The sequence below is a fragment of the Excalfactoria chinensis genome, chromosome 2, assembly GCF_039878825.1.
Source record: "Excalfactoria chinensis isolate bCotChi1 chromosome 2, bCotChi1.hap2, whole genome shotgun sequence".
NCBI lineage: Eukaryota > Metazoa > Chordata > Aves > Galliformes > Phasianidae > Excalfactoria > Excalfactoria chinensis.
In genome coordinates, this window is record NC_092826.1 from 48,449,197 (window position 1) to 48,475,620 (window position 26,424).

Consider the following 26,424-nt stretch of genomic DNA (forward strand, 5'->3'; position numbering starts at 1 on the left):
TATTTTATCTATACGTTCTTGTGGGACATGGCTTCCTTGAACACAGGTAAATCCTGGCTGTGCTGTGCACGTGACTCCTAGGCATCAGCTGGGATAAACTCTGCTCAGAGAGACTGAAAACAAGAAAATGCACAAGCACTCACTATCTTCATGCAGAGAAATTTTGCATGCCCTTATCTGTGTGAGTACTGAGAAGTATATTCAAAGTATGGAGAAACTCGAGTGAGAACTTTCCAGAGCTGTTACCAAACTTCTTGTTCTACCATACCCATTCCTTAGACCTTTGAGAACACTGAGAGTATTCATCTGAGGACACAGGGATTAAATTAGTGTATATTCAAGCAAATCTGTTGTAGTCCACGGTGGATGCTAAACAAGAAATTCTTGAACAGCTGGAGGTGGGAGGTCTTTGACATTTTCCATTGCAAATGTTAATGTGTCTAGCACACAGAAGGAGTATTATACAAAATCTAATACTTTCAGATTCTTCTAGTGCTGACCTATGGCAAGAAGGCCTGCATTTGCATTATTTCTCTGGTACTTTTTCATAAGGAAAGGATGAAAGCAAGGAATAAAGAGATTTAAACTTGAAGCCTATTGTTCCTGTGAAAGTATCATTCAAAGGAGAAATGAAAATTTGTTTAAAAGTAGAAAGGGATGAAATCAAGAGCTGGCAAGGCGGAAATGTTTTTTGATTCTAACTAAAACTTCCAGTTAGAAATATATATATCCAAATTCTTCCAAAAGACTTTTTTCTATGAGGGAGACCATTATAAGATTGAAATAAAGTCTTGCTCAAAGCTGTGACATAAACTAATACTGTGAGCAGGTCTTCTACCTATGAGTAAGTCAGAAGAACATAGTGCCAACTATGAATAGATGAGCAACAGTTGCAAATCTCCATCTTCCAATGATTCTCCTGTAATGTGGCTGCTGCCTTGTTCTCCCTAAGATACTCTCTTTCTCAAATGAGTGTTCATAAATTACCTCTGTAAACCAAGAATTTTCACACCAGTCTCCAGCACATGGCAGTGATAGCAAAAGAACAGTTGCTATCTTGGATTCATTTGCTTTTCATATTCTTTGCAATCTAGAGGTTGTTCTAGTTGTTTTCCAGAAAGGTGTGTGTGTGTACCAAATACATTAATGTTTGTACCACGTGGCTGTGATTTAGGTAATTTTTGCTCCATTTCTAAAATTTATGGTTAACTCAAGGAGATCCTTGTCTGAGAATTGCAGAAACAGGCAAATCTATGTCAGAAGCATGGGTAGTGCTTGTGAGAAGGCTCAGGTAGAAAGCAGAAGGTGCATTTTTCTGTGGGCACTGGAGTAAGGGTGTATGGATGGCAGCAGGGATGCTCACTTGCCTCCAGGAGTCTCTCAATTACTTGGAGCAGGATTTTACCAAGGTGTAAAGGGGGGGGCTCAGGGATGATCTTACGGAAGCCTTCCAGTTCCTAAAGGAGCCTATGGGAAAGAAAGGGAAGGACTCATGAAAGGAAGCGATAGGACAAGAGGTGATGGCTTTAAGCAAAAAGACAGGCGATTTAGGTTTGATAGTATAAAGAAAGTTTTTACTCAGGGGGTGGCAAGGTGTTGGCAAAGGTGCCCAGGTAGTCTGTGGGTGCCCCATCCTTGGAGGTATTCAAGGCCAGGTTGGATGGAGCCCTGGGCAGTCTGGTCTAGAGGAAGGTGTCTTTACCCAAAGCAGGGAGTTGGAAGTGGATGCTTGTTAAGGTCCCTTGCAATCCAAACCTTTCTATGAACATTTTAGTCAGCTCTGTGTGGTACATCAACTCTCTTTACCTAAGCAGCAGATTTAAAAGATAATTTTAATGCATTTTATTTGAGATTTAAAAATGAATGTGGTCTGAAATTTTAACTGTAGTGCTGCATGTGGCCAGTAAAGTGCCATGTTGCTGCTGAGGAGCATGTGGACTGCTAATGGCCATCCTTAGGGCACCTGTTGATATCAGGGATGTCACTGAAGAGCAAGTCACTCCTACTTGGTCACTGTACACAGATGTAGAGAAAGGTCTTCAGGTTATGTCTCTATTCATTCTGTGTTCTCTGTACTGAAAACTTGAAATAAGGCTAGACAGGGTAAAGTCTTTGTGATTAGTCATATTTTGACTATAGTGATGAATTATACTGAGAGAGAATCAATTAGGCCTTTTAAGTTGAAGTAGTCCTTTCAACTTATCTGCTTTCTGAACTCGAGTTATGCACCTTCTTAACCCTCTGGAAAAATTCTTCATAGACTGACTGTAAGCTGTCATTCATAACCTGAGGTAATTATTGAGGATTGAATTTGATTCCCATCTGGAACACCAGAAAATTCAGAACCGAATTTCCAGCCCAGTGTTTTGGAAACAGACATATGCTTTCCATTCATTGTATGCAATCGGAGCCTTAATTTTGTTTCTTAAATGCATTTCATTCCTGGAAACTTGTATGATGTGATCTCTTGCTCAGCCTGAGCTCAGAAGAGGTAAGCCTAACTGCAGCCCATTAATGTCAAAATGAGATGCTCAAGTGAAATTGCATAGCTAGTAAAGACTGTAATGGGTAGGTAAAAGTATCGGTGCTGTCTTAGTCAGCCCTGTAAATAAAATACACGGGTGCTGGGCATGTAGGAGATAGTGTTGTAGTGCACTTTACACTATTATGGACATATCCGTGTCCATCTCCATTATCCTTGGAGATATGTTAGCAGTACCAAATGGAAAAGGATAAAAGTAAGTTGTGTGGTGGCACCATCTCTCTCCCTATACTTATTTCCTGCCCACTTCAAGCAAGCAAGTCTTAAAAATTTGGTAGTTAATCTCAAACTGTTGAACTGCCAATCAGATCAATTTTACACAAACCCTACTTTTTCGTCCTTGATAAGAAACTCAGTGCCCTTTTAGACATTAATCCCCATAGTTTGCATGGCAGTCCAGGAAAAAAACTTTCTTCTCGGTTTTCTGTGAGTTCCCCTCCAGGTATAAAAGTTTAATCTTCTCTGTTGAAGTGTTTGCTGTGCTTTGTTTTCACTAATTGTGCTAGATGGGTTTCTCCGCCTATCGTAGTTCTTCTGATCCTCTGCAGGCCTTCATGTTTACTATAATATAGCCTTCAGTCAGATAATATTACGCCCATCTTTTTTGTTTTACAGTATTTCCATTTTTGTGAAGTGTAGCTTTTTATTACAGTAGCACTCTGGCACTCCTGGTCAGCCACTCTGAAACCAAATAAAAGTATCTCTCTGCCAGAGGGTGCTGGTGTGTGTAACTGGGCTGCCTTTAATCCTTCTCCCTCCCAGGTCACAGTGCTGTTGGAACCATTAGAGCTCATCTCTTAATGAAAAAAAAAAATTAAACTGGCATGTAGTTTAATGTTCCCAGAAGGGAAAAACTTAGAATAGAGCTACTGAGACACACTCTGGGCTATTGTTGAGGTTTTGTTAGGCTTTTGTTCTCTTCCACTAGATCACAGAACCAGAAATATTTGTCCTATCGTTTGAAGACATCCATGCCCCTGGAGTAGTGTCATTTCTTAGAGGAGCAGGAAAATCTGCTCTTTCAGTTCTCTTGAAACTCCTCCTTTTGGAAAAAAAACATTGCACGCTGCTCCAGTTATTCCAGCATCACTACTGCATAAGCAGTATACTTGTAGTTTCCATTATTGCAGCTGTTCACGCCTTCAGCTGCATTTTCAGTACTTACCGAGACAATAATAAGGGGAAATATGTCTGTGTAGGAAGTACATTTTTCCAGATCTGCTCAGATGTAGCATTCAGTTGCAGTAATGAGGAACAGATGAAAATGTTTTTTTGAAGTCCTCTTTCTGTTGGAGCAGTTGTCCACAGTGCCTTTACAGGACATATTCAAGATGCTTTGGATTTAGCAGCAAGATAAGCAAGAGTCTGTGAAACTTTACTCATCAGAAGAAAAGCTTGTGCCAGTTTGGTTGCTCTTAGCAGTTTCTGTTCAGGTATCTTATGCCTCCTGATCAAAGAAAATATTTGGTTACTGTTAGCTTTGTGCAGTGCTTTAGTATGCTGTTTAGCACACTATATAAAACAGGGGTGACCATCTTCTTCCCATTATTACAGTCATTTGATGCAGCTTCCTGGAGTGTGGGATTTCTCTTTTTAAGCAGAAGTTATTTAAAGAGGTGTAGCCCTTGTGCCCCATTGATTAGACATGATTTACTGCTGCTGTCACAGGCATTTCTGAGGCTGATGGGAAGTTGTCAGGCTGAAGGAGTAGGGGCTGCACATAGCTATGATCTGTACGTTCTTGTGAGCCCCTGTTTCTGGCCACAGGATGCATCAGTTCTTTTGCCGTAAGTCTCTCCGGTGACTTCATAAGTCTTGCAAACTGGACTTCAGTTCATGCTGCTGTTGACAAAGCTCCTTGACAAAGTCTGTTTCAGGTAAATGCATGCCTTGCTGAAGTTCAAATGTGAGTCCCATTGCAGTGTCCTTTGTTTACTAGCTAGCAGAAAACCATGCACAAAGATCCAGGCTCAGCTGAGAGGAAAATAAATATCAGAAGCAGGTTGGAGAAATGCAACCTAGTTTTACCATCCCTGCCTCTCCCCTCCCCCCCAAGGAACAGCCTTCCCATCACCTCTCTGCTGTTATTTGGGATTATGACAACAGTACTTGAAGACAGACAAAAAAATCTCAAGTCCCAAAAGGGCTGCAAATCTTTATATTTGAGGTCTGATACTAATCTGTAGCTGGTAAGAAATAAAGAGGAGGCTTCCTTACTTGGTAGGCTATCCCTATCGACTTTCCATGAGGCTTCTTACCCATTTCTCTGAAACAGCTGGTGTTGTCTGCACTGGGGATATGATACCGGAAGATGGTTGGACAACCTGATTAGTCTCTGTATCCTCGTCTTACATTGCTACTGAAATGATCACATTTACAGGCATTCAAGGACAGTCTGCTGTCCTGAAATGGACCAGTGCCTCTGGGAGGTATAAATTAGGTAAGACAGACCAGGGGAGCTGTGTCCCAGTTTATGTATTTATGATAAGCTTTAACTAACAGTGAGCTTCTCCTTTGATATATTTGTTTAATTTGTACTCAGCATCTTTTTTTCATCTTTTTTGTGGGACTGAAGAATGATCCCCTATGAAGAACTGGGTGTTGGTCACCCATTTTACAGCTCTGGCCATAGTTCTCTTTGAGTAGGTGCAATTATCACCAGTTAGGCTTGTTTTGTGGTGGGGCCTCACAGCTTGGGTAGCCTCCACCTTTTATATCTCACTGACCTTGTACAGTTTTGTTTATCCATTTCCTAAGAGAGTTATGGATATGTTTATTACTCTCTTTTTAATTGTTCCAACAAGCACGGACATTAAAATTAAATTATATTACTTTAAAATAATAAGGTCATCAGCAGAGAATCTGCTTGGGGAAAAATAGAAGTCAGAGTAAATAGCCAGTTTTCACAAAGAAAACAGGCAGATGGTTCACTCATTAGTGATAGACTTTTGAAATGCCCTCTCTAGCATTTTCTTTATTCTGTAGCTGAGCACCCTACTGCTTGGGGGAGCGGTGTCTGGGGGCTGACTGCTGCTCTTTAGGAACTTCAAATTGAATCCTGTGATTGCATGGCATTCAGGAGAACTCAGAGCTACTGGTGTCCTCCTGCTACCTTCTGCAAGGCAAGTGGAAATCAATCAGTCAGCTTCTGGGTGGAAAACCTGAGGGAATCCAGCAGAAGCTCTGACGGCTTAGCCCACAGTGGGACTAGTGTCAGGCTTTGGGCCATGGATAAGACAGGAGTGTTTTGCTGTTCTTGTGATGTGGAGCTTGTGTGGCTTCTTACCCACGTTCACTGAGAAGAGGTGGGACGTTTCCAGAAGATGTGACTGAATAACATGCTCTCTTACTCCTCCAGAAGAGCTTGGAACTACTGGTAGGACATGGGGGAGTGAGTCTGGTTATGGGGTCCCTAAGCAGGCCAGTTTGTTGCTGGTCAAAGTGTTTTTTTCTGAGTATAACTCAGTTTTAAGCATTTATCATCTCTTACTGCCAGATGGTTCTCACTGTTGTCATGTCACACTCTACCTACATGTGTCCATGGTTGCTCTTGCCTTTGTCACTCAATCTACCTTACAGCTGATCTTCTCTCTACAGTGTGGGTTTCCAGACCATAGAATTTTTCTTTTCCAGGGTGGGTTTTCCCCATATGTCCTTTCCCAGAGGCATCTTCCACTGTGATATGGACCCCTCCAGCTCTTGGGAAACCTCTGGTAGCAACCAATAATGACTTGAATGTATTTTTTCCTCCTAAAGCAGCCTTCATGTTCTTGTGCCCAGGGGCAGAGGTCAGCAGGGATGTGCTGCACAGGCAAAGGGTGTGCAGTATCCACTTCCCTTTGCAACCATGTACCCTTACAGCTCCTCCAACCCATGTCCCAGTGGAACATCCTCCTTTTCCCTGTTGGCATACTTGTTTCTCTGCATGAGCCTTCATACCAGCAGCAGCCCCTTTTTCCAACCTCAGCCTGCTGCTCTTCTTCCTGACCACCTTCATAGAATCATGCGATCACAGAATGGCCTGAGTTGAAATGAACCACAATGATCATCCAGATTCAACCCCCCTGCTATGTGCAGGGTTGCCAACCACCAGACCAGGCTGCCCAGAGCCACATCCAGCCTGGCCTTGAATGCCTCTGTGGATGGGGCATCCACAACCTCTCTGGGCAACCTGTTCCAGTGCATCCTCTGCATGAAAAACTTCCTCCTAGTATCTAACCTAACCTTCCCGTCTTAGTTTAAAACCATTCCCCCTTGTCCTATCACTATCCACCCTTGTAAACAGCCATTCCCCCTCCTGTTCATATGCTTCCTTCAAGTATTGAAAGGCCACAGGGATGTCTCTCTGGAGCCTTCTTTTCAAGCTAAACAAGCCCAGTTCCCTCAACCTTTCTTCATAGGGGTGGTGCTCCAGCCCCTTGAAGCACCTCTCCTTCCACCTCTTCTTCCATCATGCCTTAAAACAGAGAGATCTGAGTGGCCCTGTCTGCCGGGCTGCAGCTGACAAGCAGCTTCTTGGAGCTACAAACCTGACGTCTTTTGTGGGAAATCTCCTTATCTTTATTGATTTTTTTTATTATTTTTTCTTCCTTTTCTGTATGCAGCCTCCTTTGATTTAATACTTTGCATTCAAGAAGTCAGCAGTATAGAATTAAACAGGGGAGCAGAATTGCACTGATTTACCATACATGTGTAAAACTGACACATCCCTAGCCTAACAGATCTGCAAAGCAACTTCATCTCTGTTAAAAGCAGCTGCGTCACGGCTGGCTTATGGCAAGTCACACCTATTAGCACCAATGCTGCATTTGGCTCCTTTCCAGGATAGCTGCCATAATGTGAAATGACATATGTGTTTGCAGTGTGTGGGAACATCAAAGGGAAATGAGGAATACATTTTGACTGCTATTTGTGTAACTGTGAAGTCAGCTGAGGTAGATTTATTTGTAATACCTGTCTGTTTTTTAGCTTACACCAAATTGTGCATAGATTTTATCCAAGTTTTCCTAAATGCAGTGTAGGGTAATTATATAATAGCTATCAGCTGGTCCTTTGATTTCTATTGACTGGAGAATAATCAAGTGACCTTAATGATAGCTGTTATCTTACATATAAAATGCAGGCCTTTTCAAAGACAGATTGAGAGACTCAGTCTTTGCAAAGATTTAATCCTTGCAAAAAATTCTGTAAGATACATATGTGGGGAAACTGCAGTTCCATTAAAATTCGTGTAAAACCAGAGCTCAGCATTCTTGCTTACCAGCTCTGTGTCTGCACCTACTGCTTCAGTCATCCATCTGTGGTGTGGAAAGAGAGCCATAACAAGACCTAGACCGTGATCTCCCAAGTAATCTGTTTCTCCTTCCCCCAAATGGGGATGGTTCCAGGACATTTTTCTTCCTTTTTCCATCTGTCTGGTGACCTTTATAAGCCAGATTCTCAGACTATGCTGATTGTGCAGCCTCTTCAAGGCTGTGCAAGAAAGCCTGTGTATTTTAGGGGTTGTTTGATCCAATTTCAAAGGAGAAGAGAAAAATCGATCTCTTTTTTTCTTTATTTAGCTACTTTTTACAACTGTGCATAAAGATACAAGCATGTATGCATTAACACCCAAGCAAAGAGTGGTGTGAAATTTGCATGGCTTGGACAAATGTGCATCAGCACTGTGGGCTCTGGGCCACTGTGTTGCTGGTTATTCCCCCTTTGTTCAGCGCACTGCAGTGTGCAGCTAGCACGTCATGTGGGAAAGGACAAAGGGATTTCAATGGGGTGTGAAATTTGAGCTGATCTCCTCTCATAATACATTGCCAGATAGGAGAGCTAGAGCAGGAAACAAAACTGCAAACTTAAAAATTGCCAGGAGAGCTGAAAATGCCAGCATGTCTCTAATCTGGAGCAGCCATCTGACAGGATGCTTTCAGGCTGGTGTCCTCTAACAAACACCCCAAAGCTGCAGGGTTTCTGCGTTGAGGCTATTCTGATTTCATCTGAAGATGAATGAAATAGCCAAGTGAAAATGTAAGACGTAGAGATGATTTGAAAGATTGGAACCCTTTAGGTGACATTATTGCACAGCTGTAGCTGAGATACTGATTCAGAAAGGGACGGGTTGTTTTTCACATTCTGTCTTCATGATCAGTGGTTGAGGGGAAAAAATAAAAGGCTTTTGAATCCAAAGCCTTGATTCAACCTATAAAAGCCTCTAAAAGTGGTTGAACGTGATATCTTTAAGGTCTTTTCCAACCTAAGTAATTCTATGTTTCTATGATATGCGTTTGCATTCATTGTTAAAATCCAGCCCAAAGGAAAACACTGCTGCTGCAAATTATTCTCGCATTAGACCCTGTGCGGTTTCTCACTGTGCAGTGCATCCCGCAGTACTGCTCTGTGCTGGGAGTGTGTTGGTGCAGCTGTGGTGCTGGGGGCAGCCGTCCCTCTGTGCTGCCCTGGTGGGACACCTAGCACCCTGTCTGGTGCTTTAGGGAGCAAAGCCATGGCTGTTCTCTGGAAGATTGCCTCTCTGGGCTTGTACAGAGAATGGCATTGGAAGGAAAAACTGGGGGGAATAAAAGTTGGTTCAGAGTAAAGCTTTTCAAATCAGCGTTATGAAGTGCTTTGTAGAAGAGCAATCAGCTGGTAGCCTGGAGTATTTTCAGGCTACTCTTTGCAGTAACTGCAAAGTTTAAAAGATCTCCTCCATTCCCTCGGCTCTAACCCTGGGCTCAGCTCTTGAGCTCTTGCCAGCACAAGTGTCTTTCCATGCAGGTTCATTGTGAGACCAAATGTTTCAGCCCGGGGTCTTAATGAATGTGTCTGGGATTCCCTGTGAAAACTGAAAAATAACATGTGCGAGTTTGCTGAGAGGCTCCCTGGTTAAATTCCCACTTATTATGAAAAGCAACATTGAAGTCAGAGGGCAGAGGAAAGAAAGAAGCGCCTGAAGAGGAGAAAAGCAGGGCCAGAGGAGGGCATGCCATTCAGACAGGCCGTGTGAAATCTGACAGTGTGCATAAATATTGGTCCTGGCCATAATAGGGCTGTGATTCTCCCACTGAAGGGAAGCCTTGCATGACTAACAATGAACCGCTTGCATCAGGACACGCAGCACAGCTGTTAAGCCTGAAGAGCTGTGAATATTACATAGTCAGTTCCGTAGAAATAAAAGTTATTTGGGTTTATCATTATTATTGTCTAATTCAGAGTTAGTGAGGGTTTTTTTTTATGTCTCAGTAGTGTTCAGGCTATTCTAAAACTTTTAGTATTCAAAGAGAATCCTTGCTGAATCGTTTCAAAGGAATGAAGGACCTCCTTAACTCACGGCGCATGCGACTCACTACTGGAATCATAGCAACAAGTGATAGAATGATACAGATATGTAATGTTGTACAGGACAAAAAAAAACAAGTCATAAATAAAGAATCATAGAGTATCCCAAGTTGGAAGGGACCCATGAGGATCTCTGAGTCCAACGCCAGCTCCACACAGGACTACCCAAAATTCAAACCATGAGAAAGCAGTCCAAACAACATTCCCAGGTTTTCCCATGTAAATGCATTGGAAATTCATTCTTGTTACATGCAAAGTAAAAGGACAATAATGACACCAAACTAGGAAGCTGAATGTTGGCTGGGACATTTGGTGTGGTCAGTAAGAGCTTTTCTGGCATTGCCACTGGTGAGCCCCACAGCATGTGGGTGTGGGTGTGCCTTGGGACTGAGCAGTGCCTGGCTGCTTACCCAGAGCCTACAATGATTTTGACGGCAGGTTTGCCCTAGTATATGTGGGATAATGTTGCTTTTCACTGCTGTCTCTGAACAAGAATGGTACAAGCCAGCTGTTTTGTCACTTTGCTGCTGCCAGCTGAGTACTGACCAGGAAGGTAACCCTGAGCAGTGCTGGGGCAGCATCCAACATGGCATCCCCACAGCAGCAGCAAGGTTGCTCTTTCCTGTAATTTCCACATTTTGGTGCTTGATAGCGGCCTTAGGACATGGCAGCTGGCATCAGGGCTTTGTGAAGGCTGCAATCACTGCTCACTTTGTAAAATGTTATTCTCTGTGTGCAGCAGCACTGTCTGGATGGCTGGAGTGAGATTTTCCATTTCATTGATGAAATGGGCCTATTCTCAGCAAAAGACACATTTTATGGCAGGTATGTAGAGTAGAGAGAAAAGACCATCATTTTATAGCTTTTGAGAGAAAGCCGTCAAAACCAAGTGCTACCGGTTTTCCTTTATTATCCTAATGATAAAAAATACCATGTAAACCATGACTAGGACTTACATACAGTCAGTTGAAATGTTAGGATATGGGAGAAGCAAAGTTTTTTAGTACCATGCTGATGCTATCTTTTGCTACTTTCTGCCTAGGACCAGGGCTGCTCCTGGCTATGCTGTGCTCCTTGGGGTACTTTGGTGGGGTCTGTGCGTTTCTTCAGCAGGAGAAGCTGATAAAAACTAGCTCTGGTTGTGTCAGCTCCAGGAGCAGGAGTAGTGGTTAGGAGCAGCTTATGTGCATGCCTAGACACATGTGCCCTCAGAAACACACTTTACACTGGAATGATTTGCTGGTGACGCCTGTGGCCATCTTTATAATTTTTCTGTGCACTTCTTGTGTTTAATGCTCTGAATTCCTGTGTGGGCTTCTTATGCTAAGAATCATAGAATCACGGAATCATTAAGGTTAGAAAAGACCTCTAGGGTCATTTAGTCCAACCATCAACCCATCACCACTACACCCACTAACCATGTCCACCAGTGCCACATCTACCCTGTGCTTGGACACCTTCAGGGTTGGTGACTCCACCACCTCCCTGGGCATCCTGTGCCACTGCCTCACCACTCTTCCTGACAGTTTCCCAAATACACACCCAACCTGAACCTCCCCTTGTACGACACTTCTGTCCAAGTGCATCTTTTTGGTTCAATCACACAGAGTTTCTCATTTGGTATTCTTAGGGTTGCTCCTGGCACAATTATGTAGGCCGGTTTTACCGAGGAAATGAGGATTTCATATTGTCTCTCCTAATTAATAATTTATTTGCCTACAGGCCATTTCCAGATGAATCCTAGGTAGCCTAGCACTCTTCTCTTGTGATAGTAACTCTGGCTTGAGTTTTATTTGTATATTGGTGGCCTTGCTCATTGTTTTGAGAACTAACTTTACTTGTGTTTGAACTATGACTCCCATAGCTTGACAGATATGTATGTCTTTGGGGTGACACATCACCTGTCAGTAAACTGCTATGTGCATTATAGGAATGTATGTTACAGTTAGCAGTTACCTGAGGGTCAAAAATGTCACCAACTATTCACACTACTATGAGTGTGAATTTACCATCTAGATGGAAAATAGAAACCTTTTGTTAGAGTGCGGTGTCTTTAAAATGGTGAAAGAATTGATGAGTGACTGAGGATTACAAAGGCTATCTGGGACACGTTCACTGGACATCATCTCATTTGGCCTTTAATCTCTCTACTTCTTTAGCATTTTGTTTAATACTTCATAGAAACAGCAAGTTGCTCTAATCCAAGGGTGACTGAATATAGTTGTACTTATAACCGTCTACTCATGGAATAAATTTTTTTCCATCCCCAGTGAGATAAACAATCCCATAGTGTCAATAAATTAGTATAGAAAGTGCAGGTGTTGTGCAGCTCTGTGTGTTGTTCTCTGCTAAGAGTTCCAAAAATATAACTTTTCTTTCCTTTCTATTCAGTCTGCTCTTTACACCTGTGCCCTGGGCACTACAGGGATTTTAAAGCTGTGTGTTTTCTCCCCTCCTGGTGCTGTAAATCTCTGCATTAACCTTCTGACCCAGTAAGAACTTGGAGCTTCACCGTGCTCCCTTCCTTTCCTTTAGGAGAACGATCCAAGGCACAGCTCTGCTCATTCCACCACTGAGAAACTGCAATTTGTTTCTCTCAGTGCACTGACACCTATATAAAGCCTGGAACCATCAGTGACATGGCAGTGTTAGTTATGGGGAAGGGAAGAGCTCTATATTGAAGTGTTTGGAGAGCAGGTATCTGTCCCTGCATGAGCTGTAAGGCATTTCTCAGGAAACACAGGAGGGGAGAGCACCCCTCCACTTCTTAGTCAGGGATGTCATCTCCTCAGTGTTCTGTGGCTTGTCCTGAACTACAGGCACCAGACTTGCATTGCTGTGTACAATCTAATGGCAAAGAACAAATTATGTGTTGGTGGGCAGCTTTGGGACAGCTATGTTTGTGTGCATGCAGCGTGTGTATTTAACGAGCTGCCTGCTACTCTGTCACACCAGCAGGCCTAGTTGGTGTCAGCACAGTGCATACCTCTGGGATTATGCCCCAGCTCTTGTATGACATCTTTCCAAAAGGGGTGTGAGCTGACGTGGTTCATTTGTGGGATGATGCTCAGTGGCTGCGGTTCAGCTGGCACAGGGGAAGCAGTAGTGCATCAGACAGCAATATACCAGTCAGAATTTGGGATGTTACCTTTCTGTTGTGGCATTTCAGTTATTGTGTTAGTTACAACTATTACATCACTGTGCTGTAACTGTTCACTAATTATTCTTATAATGATTAACATGTAGCAATCCTGCTGATAAGTCGGTCTGTCCAGGGCTCTGAGCAACCTGATGTAGCTGTAGGTGTCCCTGTTCATTGCAAAGAAATTGGAGTAGATGACCTTTAAGAGTCCCTTCCAACTCAGATGATTCTATGATTCTATGAAATGACTAAACTGGATTCAGGTCCCCTCGTCAGCCCCCATGGAGCAAATACCAGGAGATGCAGCCTGCTGTGAGCCAGCCTGGCTGTCTTCCCATACCCATGCACTGCCCTCTCAGCACAGGGCTCCAGGCAGCCAGCAAAGCCCTGCTGCTTCCTCACGATCAATTGTGTCAAATTATCTGTAAGCACAGGTCTGGCTGCTATCTCTGGGGGATCAGTCCACATGCAGAAGGCACCAGGAATCCGTGGGAGACAGCTGATACCGTGTGCTGCTAAAAGGAGCAAAAGAAAGAGTCTTCTCCAAAGCCCCCTATTCATAAGCTTAGCACAATAGTGGAAACAATGGTTAAGGAAATTTAAGCCGGTGCTGAAAGCTGCTCTGCTTTGCTGCTTTTTTACTCAAGGGATGGCTTTTATTCTGAACTGTAATGCTTATGATATTTCAGACATGACTTGCTTTGCTAGGTCATGTGAATGATGGATATCACAGTATTTGGAGGTTTCCAGTAAATGAAACACACGTGGGGATGAATGCAGATATAGATCACTTGCGTCAAACCCACTATTATCACGGCTTGGTGTGATATCCTTTGCAAGGGCCTACAGCAATTGAAAAGTGATTAGGATTTCATTGTGTTTTCCCATTCCGGTAGCCATCCCATAGATATATATGAAAGTCCATATGGAAGATCTGCCGCCATACCCTCACTGAGTGACCAGTGTAATACTGAAGTACGGGATGGCGGGAGAACAAAATTTCAGATGCTTTGAGAGTGTCAGTTCTCTGCACAGTTTTTGTCTTTATCTACCAAAATGAGCAAGAGCAGGGTAGCTCCGAAGCAGTGAGATAGAGGGGAATCTTGTACCCGTGAATGCCAGGCTGGAAAGTGAGAAACTGCCAAAAACATGAAGCTGTCTGCAGTGGCCAGGAGAGCTGGATGGGGGTTTCTGGAGAAGGGTTTTGTCATCCTTCAGTAACCTTTCCATGTAGTCTGGCACAGTGCCCAGATAACACCAGTGGTGAGTCATTCCCAAGCAGTGATTAGTGTTGCAGTTAACGAACACTGCTTCACATCACTTGGGAATATATCCCCCTTATGACTGCCTGTTGGAATTGAAACTGGTTTTCTCCTAATTCACATTCCTGCTGAACAGCGTTGCCTTGAGCTAGACCACTGCTGCAACGGGGTCAGTGGAATGATGGGGTTTTAGAGTCAACCATGTGCTGTGATGCTGAGTGTTTTGCTCACTGCTGGACCCAAGGAGGCTCAGCATCTAACCAGAAGTGGCTCTCACTGGGAAATGCCAATGTGCAGCTCTGGAGATTTTACCTTACGGAAACCAGTCAATTGAAAGCAGCCTGCATAAGCTACTGGGGCATTTAGAGCTAGTGCGTTTGGTCGCTCATAGAGGCTTTTTTAGAGATCTCTCACTGGCAGTACTTTCTAATAAATGCAAATGAAATCTGTGATAATCCATTTCAAAGCAATTGGTAGCAAGCCATCGCTGTGCAGAGAACATTATTTATACAACTCATAAACCACCGTGATGCTCGTGCATAATTCCTCACACATCACAGTGACAGAAATTGCCTTCAGGGCCAGAATTTCCAAGGCAGCCTCTCTGTTTTTAAGTTGCAGACATTGTCACTTCGGTGGCTGACTACTTGATTTTGCAGGTTCAGTTTGATGCACACACGATAGCATCTGCCTGCTGATGCCAGACTGCACCCAAAATGCCTCACTCCTTTTAATAGCAGTGAATAAAATGACAGACTGACAGCTCCAAGTAGGTCTTGATTCTCTCTTCTTTTTTCCAAGTCCTTCTTTACTGCCTCCTGTCCAGAGCTCTATTCCCAGCCTTCCAACATCCTGGCTCAGTATTATAACTCAGAGTAGTATATATCATGTGCTACATTTGTGATTTCTGTTAACTCACACCTTATCCCATCATCCTGCTGAACCTCTAATTTAAGTCCATTGACTTACTGCTTGCTGTTCCCCGCATGGACAGTTTCTCTCTCCATTCTTGCTCCCATTGCTCTGTTTGCAACACTTCCTGGATCTGTGCCGAAAGATATAAATCATCTCTTCCTGTTCTCTCAAGGCTCCTAGGAGAAGTGCAAATAATTGTATCTCTTCCTGCATTTAGTACTGCAGTCACTACATCCAATGATCTTATAGGAAAGTTTAACTTCTAAAACAACAGGCTATTTCTTAACCCTGTGTATTAAATCTCCTTAGTAGCTATGAGGTGTTGTGAAAATCAAACTGCAGTGAAACTGTGGTGGTAGAAAATTTCCATTGAATAACCTCTTTCCTGAGAGACTGTGTTATCCAAATGACTAATAAAGTCTTGTTTAACCATCATGGAGAGACATTTTGGTAGACAGCCAGCTCTGGTTAGTCTCTTGAGTATAAAAAGTAGCATAGAAATGTTCCTTCCAGCGTTAACTCATATCAGCTTCTGGTGCTGATTTCCTGCACTTCAAAGAGAAATGCTCCTTTATTGCACTATTTTATATCACTTGGGCTCATAGTGTGTTCCACCTATATTTCTTTTTTCTGCCCTCAATCCTACAGAAATGTCAGCATTGTAGGTTGGTGTTTTGTGTACACATGCAGCTGAGACTCACAGCATCGCATTGGAGACCTTTAATTGCTCTCACACAGTGTTTAGGGGACTTTGGTCTGAGTAGTCCCTCATGGCCACCCTCCTATGTTTGTAATCCTGCACTGACAGTTGAAGTAGTTCTCCCTGCCCCCTGGAAGCCCACAGAGATAGGTATGGCATGCATGCTCTAATACAAGCTAGAGTTGAGTCCCTGCATGCTAGAAATACAAAGCATTCTTCCAATCCAGACTGATCAGAAGGTTTTCATGCAAATCCAGCAGATTGGTGTGAAAATGCTTGAGGTGAGGTCCCGTCTATGGCATGATGTTAAAAGCTTGTTACTCTGGATCTGTGAAATTCATTTTGTACAGTGAGGAGTGAAGCTCCCAAGGCCAGGTTGCTACCTACCTGTTTCTTGCCATGCAGTCCAGTTCTCCTATCTAAATTTTACTTCCCTTCCCCTTACTTTCCAAGTATTACTCCTTACAACCAAGCAGAGGTTCCATTACTGCCCATTGTACATCACAACCCATCCAGCTTCTCAGCTTGGATGTTTCCAGCCACAGCTCTTCGCTTTGGTTGGAACAGGACGTTTCTAGGATCCAACACAAGGTTTTGCACCTCCAGCATTGTTGGTTCCTGTGAACAGAGGCCTCTGAACAAATTCATTTCTGACTCCAAGAGCTTACAAACTGAATGCAGCAACCAGACAGTATTCTCTTGCTTCCTGCTTATGCTACTCTTGCCTGAAGTCACAAAGAGCAATGGGTACAAGAGTAAGGCTGTCCCCATGGCTTTTCAGCCACATTGACCTGCCCTGGGGGCTGAAGCAGGCACCATGGCTGGCAGCTGCTTGCAGTTACATCTCTGTTTTCACAATAATGCCATGCTGAAAATAGAAAAAGGAAAAGCAGTAACTGTTTAACCTGGCTAAGCTTGTGTAGCAGGTTTTCATATGTTTGTAGTGTTTAAGGTCTTTTTTTCTTAAACTGTTTCAGTATCTATTTAAAAAAACAAAACAAAAAAAGAACATTTCTCTAACACAGCTTCATTAGTTATAGGACTTCATGAGATTAAAGTAGAGAGCAGATTAGCAAAACCAAACTGTAATATGTCTTGGGCATATGGTGCTGCATATGAATGGGCTTTAACTACTTAACTGTGTATAACAAAGAGCAGAAGGAGAGATTTGTCTTAGCATGCCATAATGATAATTTGTAGTAGCTGCGTAGCATAACAGTCAGAAGCCACAAGGCCACGAAAAGCTTTTGCTTGCATTTGCACAGTGTGTGTTCCCGAGCTTACGCCATATCCTCAGTCAGCCGATGACAGGCATAAGATGTACCTTAACTAATTAGCAAGATGCTTCTCCCTCCTTCTTCTTCCTCTTTGCTGGGCTTCTGTTTTGCAGACCTTGCAGTGAGCCTAGCTGAGCTCTGGAGTAGAATCATAGAATTACAGAATATTTTGAGTTGGAAGGGACCTCAAAGCCCACCCAGTCCCACCCCGTGCCATGAGCAGGGCTGCCCCCCAACAGTTCAGCTGCCCAGGGCCCCATCCAACCAGGCCTTGAGCGCCTCCAGGGATGGGGCACCACAGCTTCTCTGGGCAGCTCATTCTGCATCCTCACTTATGCACCTGTAAACTCCAAATACATCCCAAAAACGTGCAGTGCAGCCCTGGATTAACACTGGGTATGGAGTTGTGTTCTGGCCCTTGGATACTGGAGCTGCACTGGTGTGAGCAAGCTCGTGACAGCCAAAAGGTTCACCTCAGAGTTGCCCCTTGTAGAGTGAACATAAATGGAAGTAGTCAGTGGACTGTGTTGGGTTGTTTGTTTGGGAACATCATCCTTCAAGCCTTCACTGCCTTTACTGATTGAAAGAATCCTATTTTCTCTTTAGCTATGTCAAAGCCTTCTGTGCTGCTTGTTGGAAGGACAAGCAAGCAGAGCATTTTCTGATCACAAAGGTGTTTCAAGCTACTGAAGGTCATGTTAGAAACAGAGGCATAGGCCTCTAATGAAGGGACCTTGAACTAGCTGAAGGAGACACACTGCAAGCCAAAGAGCCCTTATTTGCATCTCCCATGCACATGGAGCAGGTTCCAGAGAAGCTCAAACTCTGGGCATTAGCAAAGCGATGTAGCCAGCTTTGAATCAGTCAAGTTTATGGTTTCCAGCTTTCTGCTTTCTTGCCTAACCTCTATTGTCCTACTGTGATATTGACATACTTCAAATGACAAAGTCAATTTTTTGCAGTTTCTAAATAGATTTTTCTTATAGAAGTTTGAACTTGGTCCTGAAACATAAGGTTGGCAAGGTTAGTGAAACACCAGTAACGTGGCTGAGCTCCACCTACCCCTCCTGAGAAGAGCCGTGCTTTGGAGGTTAGAGGTTTCATGAGCCAAGCAGGTGTGAGGACATGGTTCCCATGTTTTAAACATAAACTTTGTCTTAAAAAAAATGTTTATAAAGCAATGCAAAGATTTGAAATGGCAATCAAATCTAACTTGCATAATAAATTCAGAAATACCTGCAGAATAGGTGTTTTTTTCTCCCACCTGGTTTTATCTGGGTTCCTTGTGTATTTGCAAGCAAGGACTAACTAGCAACATTATGCCGCATAGCTTAAACATGCGTGACTCTTTGCTTTCCTCTAAGGTTTCCACAATGTGTTTCACATCCACTTTGAGTAACATTCTTGGACTTCTGCCCTGGATTAATCAAACATAAATCATTGCTTCATACCAAAAGAAAGTTTTGCCAAGAATTGTGGTGGTCCAGAGGAGAAGAAAAAGAGGTTTTCTCGCCTCTGTGAACTTTTAACTGATTTTATTCCTTTCTTTTTTTGTGTGTCTGGAAAATTTTGTGCATTGGAAAACCTGCTGACAAGGCCCTGATAATCTTGTTTTCTTAGTGATTAATACCAAAAATGAAACCCCCATCTGCTCAGGAGAATATCCCTGCTTTCCCCTCAATTAGTTTTATGGTGGTGGGCTCCGTCAAACTTGCTAAGTCAGTGCTTGGCTTATCAGTAACCCAGAAATGCTTTATTTCAGAGTTCCCTGAAGAGAAGAGGCAGCAGAGAAATGCACAAAGAAAAAAAAGCATTTACCCAGGTAAGGTTTTCCAGAATGTGCAATTTGGATCTAAATCACGTGATAAACTCAACATTTCTTTTTATGGGTGTTGACAGGGCCATCAGGCACATTAAGGCCTAATTGCGCTCTAGTTAATCCACTGAGACTTCCCAGAGTTAATGCAGAAGCAATTTAGGGCACGAGTACGATCCCGAAACCATGCAGCGATCGGGTTTGCTGTACGTTCATCAGCAGAGCCAGGCCGAAGGTTTCCTACAGGAAGAGAAAATCACTTTGCTTCAAACAGTAATTGGATCGCAGCTTAGGGAACAGCTAAATTTATACACGGTGCCGAAGTTGTTGCATTGAGGAGTGGCTTGGCAGACAGCACGGTCCTCAGATGGCAGCAACTGTTCAAGATTACTGCTGCCCCTAGCTCAGGTAAAGGACAGAGCCTGAGTTGGACCCTTTATCTGCATCCGGACACTGTTTTTTTTTGTTGTCCCCTGGGCTGGTCCTCCTCAGAGCCATGTTTCCTTTGCTTTTTGTGCTGACAGTGGGAGTTGAAGCTTTTCCCAGCAGCCATACGGTTACTGTTTATAGACAGAGGGATGCGGATAGCATTTCCCCTCGCTGCAGAGGGAGCCAAGAGTGGCATCATTATCTTCACTAGAGAAAGGTTGAGCCTCCCCTGCTGCCCCTTTGGCAGGCTCAGTGCACAAAACCGAGACGTATGGTTTTCCTTGGAGCCAATGGAGCCTTAAAATCCCATTGATTTGTAATAATAGCTGTAATAAATTAGAACATGCTGCACTTGAAATGGGCTCCATGCACAACTGAAGAGGTAGGGTGGGCAGTCCAGGAACTGCAGCCTCCGCCTGTGGGGTAAAGCAGAGCTAGCATCCCTGTGGAATGAGTGCAAATACAGCTTAATTGAACCTCAAAATGGGGAAATGGGCTTTCTTCCTGCATCTCCTGTTACAGGGAGTTAAGACATCAGTGAGGTCAGAAGAAATTTGTTATCCTGCATGTCTGTAAGATACATGTACAAGATATATATGTGCGCACACACTCGGAAATTACAAATGAAGTCATGGTTGAGTCATTTGGGGTATGTGGGAGGGTATGTCCTTCCTTCCCTCTTTCCTTCCTTCCCTCATTCCTGGAAATACAGAAGAGTGCAGAGAGAATGAATTTGTGTGCTTCCTTCCTCTGCCCAAATCCAGACACTGGAGCACAGGAGCAGCTGTAGTTTGTCTCTGAAAGCCTTATAAAGGGCTTCACAAAATTAACGGAGTAACCCAGAGTCAGCTCTGCACCACTCACAGTGTGACAACATGATCCCGGAAACCACCCAAGGAAAAAGACTTTACACTGTATGCACATGGGTGTGTACATCATGCAAGCAAAGGATTTGCATTTGAAAATGCGAACCACTGTGATAGCACTGTACAAGGTAGCCATTTTTTTCTCCAGCAATTCTTCAGGGCAATAAAGATGGAGAAAGAATCTTTATATTGACACGTTCTATCCAACTGAGGCATGTCCTTGCCATCTCCCAGCTCTAGGGCATTACCCAGAGCAGTCTGCAAACCCGCATATCGGTACAGAGGACTGTGCTGTTTGAAACCAGAGCACACCGTGCCAAGTGCCCAACCTGGTCCAACAGCCTCTGGGTCCTGGGGCATGGCTCAGAGGGGTAAGTGCAGACACAGCCAGGCAGGTTCGCAGCACTGCTCTTCAAGGGTAGCCACCCTAAATAGCTAAAATAGTTTCACACACTTCAACTGAGATACCTTAGGCTGGACGCAAAACAGCTTTGGAGATGAAGGCTTGGCTTACTTAAGCCCACAGTATGAACCTTATTGTTTTTTTCTTTGTCCCTGCAACATACTTTGTGACTGAAAAGCAGCTGCAGACTTGGATTGTGTAAATCTGTGCACCTGCATGCCTACAGATATGTATAACGTGGAGCAGATCTGGTATTATTAGTTACTGGGAGCTCATCATGAAAATAAGTGGCAACATCACATCCACAGCGGGGCACAGCTTAAATAAGTATTAAACTGATTGTCTAGAAGTCATGTAAAAGCAGAGTTGTTAGGTGTGCTTACCTGCCTCTAGCAGTACTGAAGAAAAAAGTTTTTATTCAGCAGAATTGCAAAGTGGAGCTTCCTGGGAAGTACCAGGCACCAGGCAAAACACAGAGAAAAGTGGTTCTCCAGCGCAAGGTAGGAGTCTGGTGCTCACCAGGTGCTTGGGTGCTGGTTGTACTGCCCTGTTGTCGGGCCCACAACCCCGACACGCTTCCCCATCTTCTGCCTGGCAGCTCCTGTGAGCCGGTGGTGGTAGAGGAGATGGTGTTGGTCTCTATCTTTCTTTGTGTCTTCTTGCCAGAAAAGAAATATCATGTTTGGGAGTTTTTGATCAGCTCCTTGTTCTCATCACATCATTTACATTGCATAATGAATTTAAGTTCTTTTTTTTTTTTTTTTTTATTTAAGTTTCATTTCTTTATCTCCACGCTCTCCATTTGCCTAAATTAGACTGCAGACTCTTTAGGGACACATATGGGCTTTCTCCTTTTGCCTTATTTTTTTTCATTAACATCTCTCTGTAGTGCTGTACAGAGGTGTGGTGCTATAGTATGCAAATATGCACAATCAGTAATCATCAATTCCCATTTATCCTTCAAAGTCCTTAAGGCCAATGATGAGCACCATTAATGACTCTACATTTTTGCATTGTCATTTGTCCTTTTTTTTTTCAAAGCAGTCTGCCCTACATGCACCTTTTCAGGAAGGTGTCCACATGCTGGATGTGAAATAGAGAAATACATTCAGGCTGGGACTGAAACCTCTTGTTCCTTCAGAATGATGGAAAGACTATCTTCTCCTTTTTATATTTTAATCATACCTTTTACTTTTGTTGTATTTGTTTTTCGCTAGTAACAAGCTGTTAGTAATTTCTGTGATTTGGCTTCACTGTAGTTTGCCTTATATTTCAAAACTCTACCTGCCTGTGTGGGTGCCTTGCCCTCTCGCTCCTTCCATTTGGTTTCAACTGATCAAGAAATCGCTGATATTTCTGTACACAAAGTTTCAGAGGGACAGATGCATGAAGGTTGGGGTCCTACCTTTCTGGCATGTTTAGATCTCGCTGATAATCTCTCCTGGCCATTCTTTTCCTTTGGAAAAAAGCTGTCTGGGGAATGGGATTTTCAGTAGTCACATTCCCTAGTTGAGAAATGTGGAAGATCTAGAGCTTTCTCACCTTTCCAGATGGGATCCATATTTAGTAGGTGTGATTAACATCCATCAGCTCTGTTGTTCAGTGTGAGGCTTGTGTTTGTATAATGAAAAATAGATTGTTTGTTTCAGCTCTTAAGAAAGAAAAGAAAGAAAAGAAAATGACAAATGTGATATTCATTTTTCCCACAGACAAAACCTAGCAATAAAATAATGTCATTAGAAGAATACTTATAACTGTTTTGGTCCTGCTATGATAACATGCTACCTCCCATGAAAGCCTTGAGGTTGGGCTGTGCTGCAGCAATGGGCCTGATCCCAAATCCACTGAAGCTCTTCCCTTCGCATCAAAAGCTTCAGAATGCACAGTGCGTTGTGTCAAGTATGAGACAGTGAGTGCTATTGGTACTGTTTGCAATCCAGCCAGGAGAAGCTCCTGGAGGAGCTGCCTGTACTGCTCAGAGCCCTGGGTATGATGTGCACATGGGCTGCTCTTCACCTTGGGCATCGGTGCAGCTGCTGTAGGTGGTGGCAATGGCTGCTGGGCTCCTGCAGCCAATGTTGGACAGCAAGCATGAAGAAGTACACTGAATCACGGAGTAAGGAAAATGCCAGATGCAATTATTTCCAAGCTTTTAACAGATAAGTAAGGAAATATTCGAGTGCTGTTTTACAGCACTGCTCTGTATGTACTTTTCCTTGTAATCTTTTATGGGATACTTAATTTGCAATTCAGACTCATCAAGAGAAAAGCTGTTTGCACGTGTATGTCAGTATGGAAAGGAGATGTGTATATTTGAGAAGACAGAATGGAAAAAAACCACCCATCTCCTGGACTGTACTTGTAGTTAGTTATATGCATCTTGCTTTCAGTTGTATAGAACTCACATTACTGGTGCCAGAAACACGACAGAGTTTTAGTTAGTCAACTGATGGCAGCTTTCTGATAAGCAGGCTCCTGCTTACCACTGAAAACTGTGTATTGATAGAAACTGTGGCTATTGCTTAACCATATGATGGCATTAGCATATATTTTTTTTTACTATTTAGTATTTTAAAGTCACGTGAAGCTTGAAGTTTCACACGAAGTAGGAAAGTTGATGAAATTAGAAATATACAATTGATTACTTCTGTGTCTGTATTAACAGACACAGTATTAACAGCTGAAATTATGGCATCATTCATAATTACTATATACTTAAATAGGATGAGGAGAAATTAATCTAGGTAACATAAAAGACACCATTACCAATGTGCAAGGACTGTGTACTTTAGAAATTAAACCATTTCCTCAGATTGCTGAGCCATAATGAGTTTTGTAATTTTTTGCTTCTAATAGGCTGATCTGGGTGAACAATTAACATCAGTCATGTAATCTTCTGGATTTGGTTGCTATTATTGGGAATTGTAACAAAATGGTGATTGTGAAAGACAACAGTGGCACAGAGACTGAATCGAAGTTTCCACAGATAATTGCACATATGTCCACATAGCCCAACAATAATGATGAAATCTGCTGTCTCCAGAGATCATCTTTCAAAGCCTGCCTTCCATTATGCTGCTAATGCTGATAAATGTGTCTCTTACTAGGCCAAGTGCCTGTATCTCCATGACAATTCATGAAAGTGATTCAGGCAAAGAAATTGTTCATCGGCTTAGAATTTACTTACCCTCATCTCTTATTTCAGCACAATCAGAGTTTTCATCAGAGTGATGTGTAGGGCTTTAAAATGCCCAACTCCAAATAAATAAATAAACAAAATCTTATTTAATACTCTGGTGCTTCCAGAAAATAATGCAGGTTTTCACATGGGATGGGTTTGAATGTAACTGGTTTAATGATTTTTTCTTTTTTCTTTTTTTTCCTTGTGTTTTCCCTTGTGAGCAGTTGTCTGTAGCAGGAAGAGTGCTCACATGCTGTTCCGTCTTAATAATAACAACAGCAGTGACAACAGTAGTGATTCCTATGCTTAAAGGGAGCTAGGTACTCCATCTGTTTCACAGTGTTGAGAGATCCAGTTAAAGAACACAGTGAAGTGCTTCTTCACTTTGCAGGGCATCTGTGCAGCTTAGTACGTTTTTGTGCTTCACAAGCTGAAGAAGCCCAAAGTTTGGGATTATGACAAGGAAATTTGTTGGAGTAATCTTAATTTCATGATGCTAAAAGTGAGCAAATGTAGCATGAAAAATAAATGGAACAGAAAGTGCCAACAAATCACTGCACCTTTTCAATGTAGTCATTCTCATTTTCCACAAAATTTGCTCAGTATCTGAGAACTGAACACCACTGAGCACCTTTGCACTGACACTCCTGCATCACTGAACACTGGCACCTGATTTTTATTTCTCTATTTAACTCTGGTCAAACTGCTTTGCAAGTTCAACCAGGACCAAGCCATGAAACGTGTCAGCTGTGTGGTCTGTGTGGCACTGTCTCTGTATTGTTTGCCTTCCTAGTAGACATGGCTCAGAGGGTTGCAAGGGGAAGATTTTGGAAAGCGAGCAACTGCTTGTGCTTCTCTTCTAACAGTGTTTTGGTGGGGGGCTTGTTCTTGGCAGGAGGACAGCGCTGATTTGAAGTGTCAGCTTCAGTTTGCCAAAGAGGAAGCAGCACTGATGCGTAAGAAGATGGCCAAGCTGGGGAGAGAGAAGGATGAGCTGGAGCAGGAGCTCCAGAAATACAAGTCCATCTATGGAGATGTGGACAGTCCTCTACCTACAGGAGAGGCTGGGGGCCCTCCCAGTACCAGAGAGGCTGAGCTGAAGCTTCGGCTGAAGCTGGTGGAGGAGGAGGCCAACATACTGGGCAGGAAAATAGTGGAACTGGAGGTGGAGAACAGGGGGATAAAAGCTGAGATGGAGGATATGAGGTGCCAGTATGAGAAAGAGTGTCTCAGCAGGGACCACATTTCAAGCATTCCTACCTCACCCTACGGCGACTCTGTGGAGTCGGCCACGGAGCTGCGCCGACACCTGCAGTTTGTGGAAGAGGAAGCAGAACTGCTGAGGCGGTCAATCTCTGAAATCGAGGATCACAACAAACAGCTAACCAACGAGCTGAACAAATTCAAGTTTGAGCCAGGCCAGGAGCCGGGCTGGCTGGAGGATGCAGCATCCAAGTGCGGTGGGCCATTGCAGGAGGAGCTGAAGTCTGCCAGGCTGCAGATCAACGAGCTGAGCGGGAAAGTGATGAAGCTGCAGTACGAGAACAGGGTCCTGATGTCCAACGTGCAGCGGTACGACCTTGCCTCCCACCTGGGCCTGCGCACTTCCAGCCCCAGGGACAGTGATGCTGACAGCGATGCAGGGAAGAAGGAGAACGACGGCGAAGAAGGTCGCCCACTCCAGCCAAAGAGAGAGGGGCCGATTGGGGGCGAGAGTGACTCCGAGGAGATTTATGAGAAGACATCAGGTTTTGGGAGTGGGAAGCCGTCAGAAGTCAGTGACCTGTGCTCCACTGACCTCATGCGAGCAAAAGAGGACACCGAGTCTTTAATTAACATCAAACGTGAGGCTGAGCGCCTCGAAAGGACCGTAGATCGTCTTATCACTGACACAGACAGCTTGATTTATGATGCGAAGGTGCATATAACCAGCAGCCCATCCACTGAGCAGGATTTCAGAAGTGATGAGGGGAAGGGAGAAGATAAGCATGAACCGGAGCTTCTGGACACCATCAACGCCAGGATGAAATCTTTCCGCAAAGAGCTGCAGACCTTCCTGGAGAAGGTTGATCACATAGGGGAGGGCCTTAAGGAGCAGATGGAGGACCTTTCACCTCTTCCACATCTCACAGAGTCTTCCAGTTTCCTGTCCACGATGACGTCCATGTCACGAGACTCTCCCATTGGTAACCTGGGGAAGGAGTTAATCACAGACTTCCAGGTAGGCCAACCCCTTGTTTGCCTTCTTTCTATTTATTGTTTCTCTTTCTTGCTGGCATTGCTACCCCAGAGCTAATTTTCCTCACAGCTGCTTTGTTATGATTTCAGACCTGCAATATATTAGAGCGTGTAATGTTAAACGGACACTTTTATAGGTTTTTTTTTTTCCTTTTGTTTGTTTGCACAACTCTTGATTTAGAGGCGGTTCCTCATGGCAAAAAATAATAATTAAAAAAAGAAAAAAAAAAGGCTAATCCACTGGTGCTATGGAGGTCTGTGTTCTTTTTGTCTGTAACAGCAGTGTTTCCTTGTGAATGAGGAGATTAATTAAAAAAAAAAAAAAAT

The 26,424-nt window shown here is 43.4% G+C and overlaps 1 protein-coding gene across 6 annotated transcripts in view; it reads left to right on the forward strand.

Moving 5' to 3' along the window:
- Nucleotides 1-26,424, forward strand: part of MTCL1 (microtubule crosslinking factor 1) — a 106,389-nt gene that overhangs the window by 37,371 nt on the left and 42,594 nt on the right. For all 6 annotated transcript variants that reach the window (XM_072327722.1, XM_072327726.1, XM_072327728.1 and 3 more), the window contains exons 4-5: nucleotides 18,927-18,986; nucleotides 24,755-26,080. In XM_072327722.1, coding sequence (XP_072183823.1) covers nucleotides 18,927-18,986; nucleotides 24,755-26,080 — 1,386 coding nt within the window. The remainder of the gene's footprint in view (nucleotides 1-18,926; nucleotides 18,987-24,754; nucleotides 26,081-26,424) is intronic.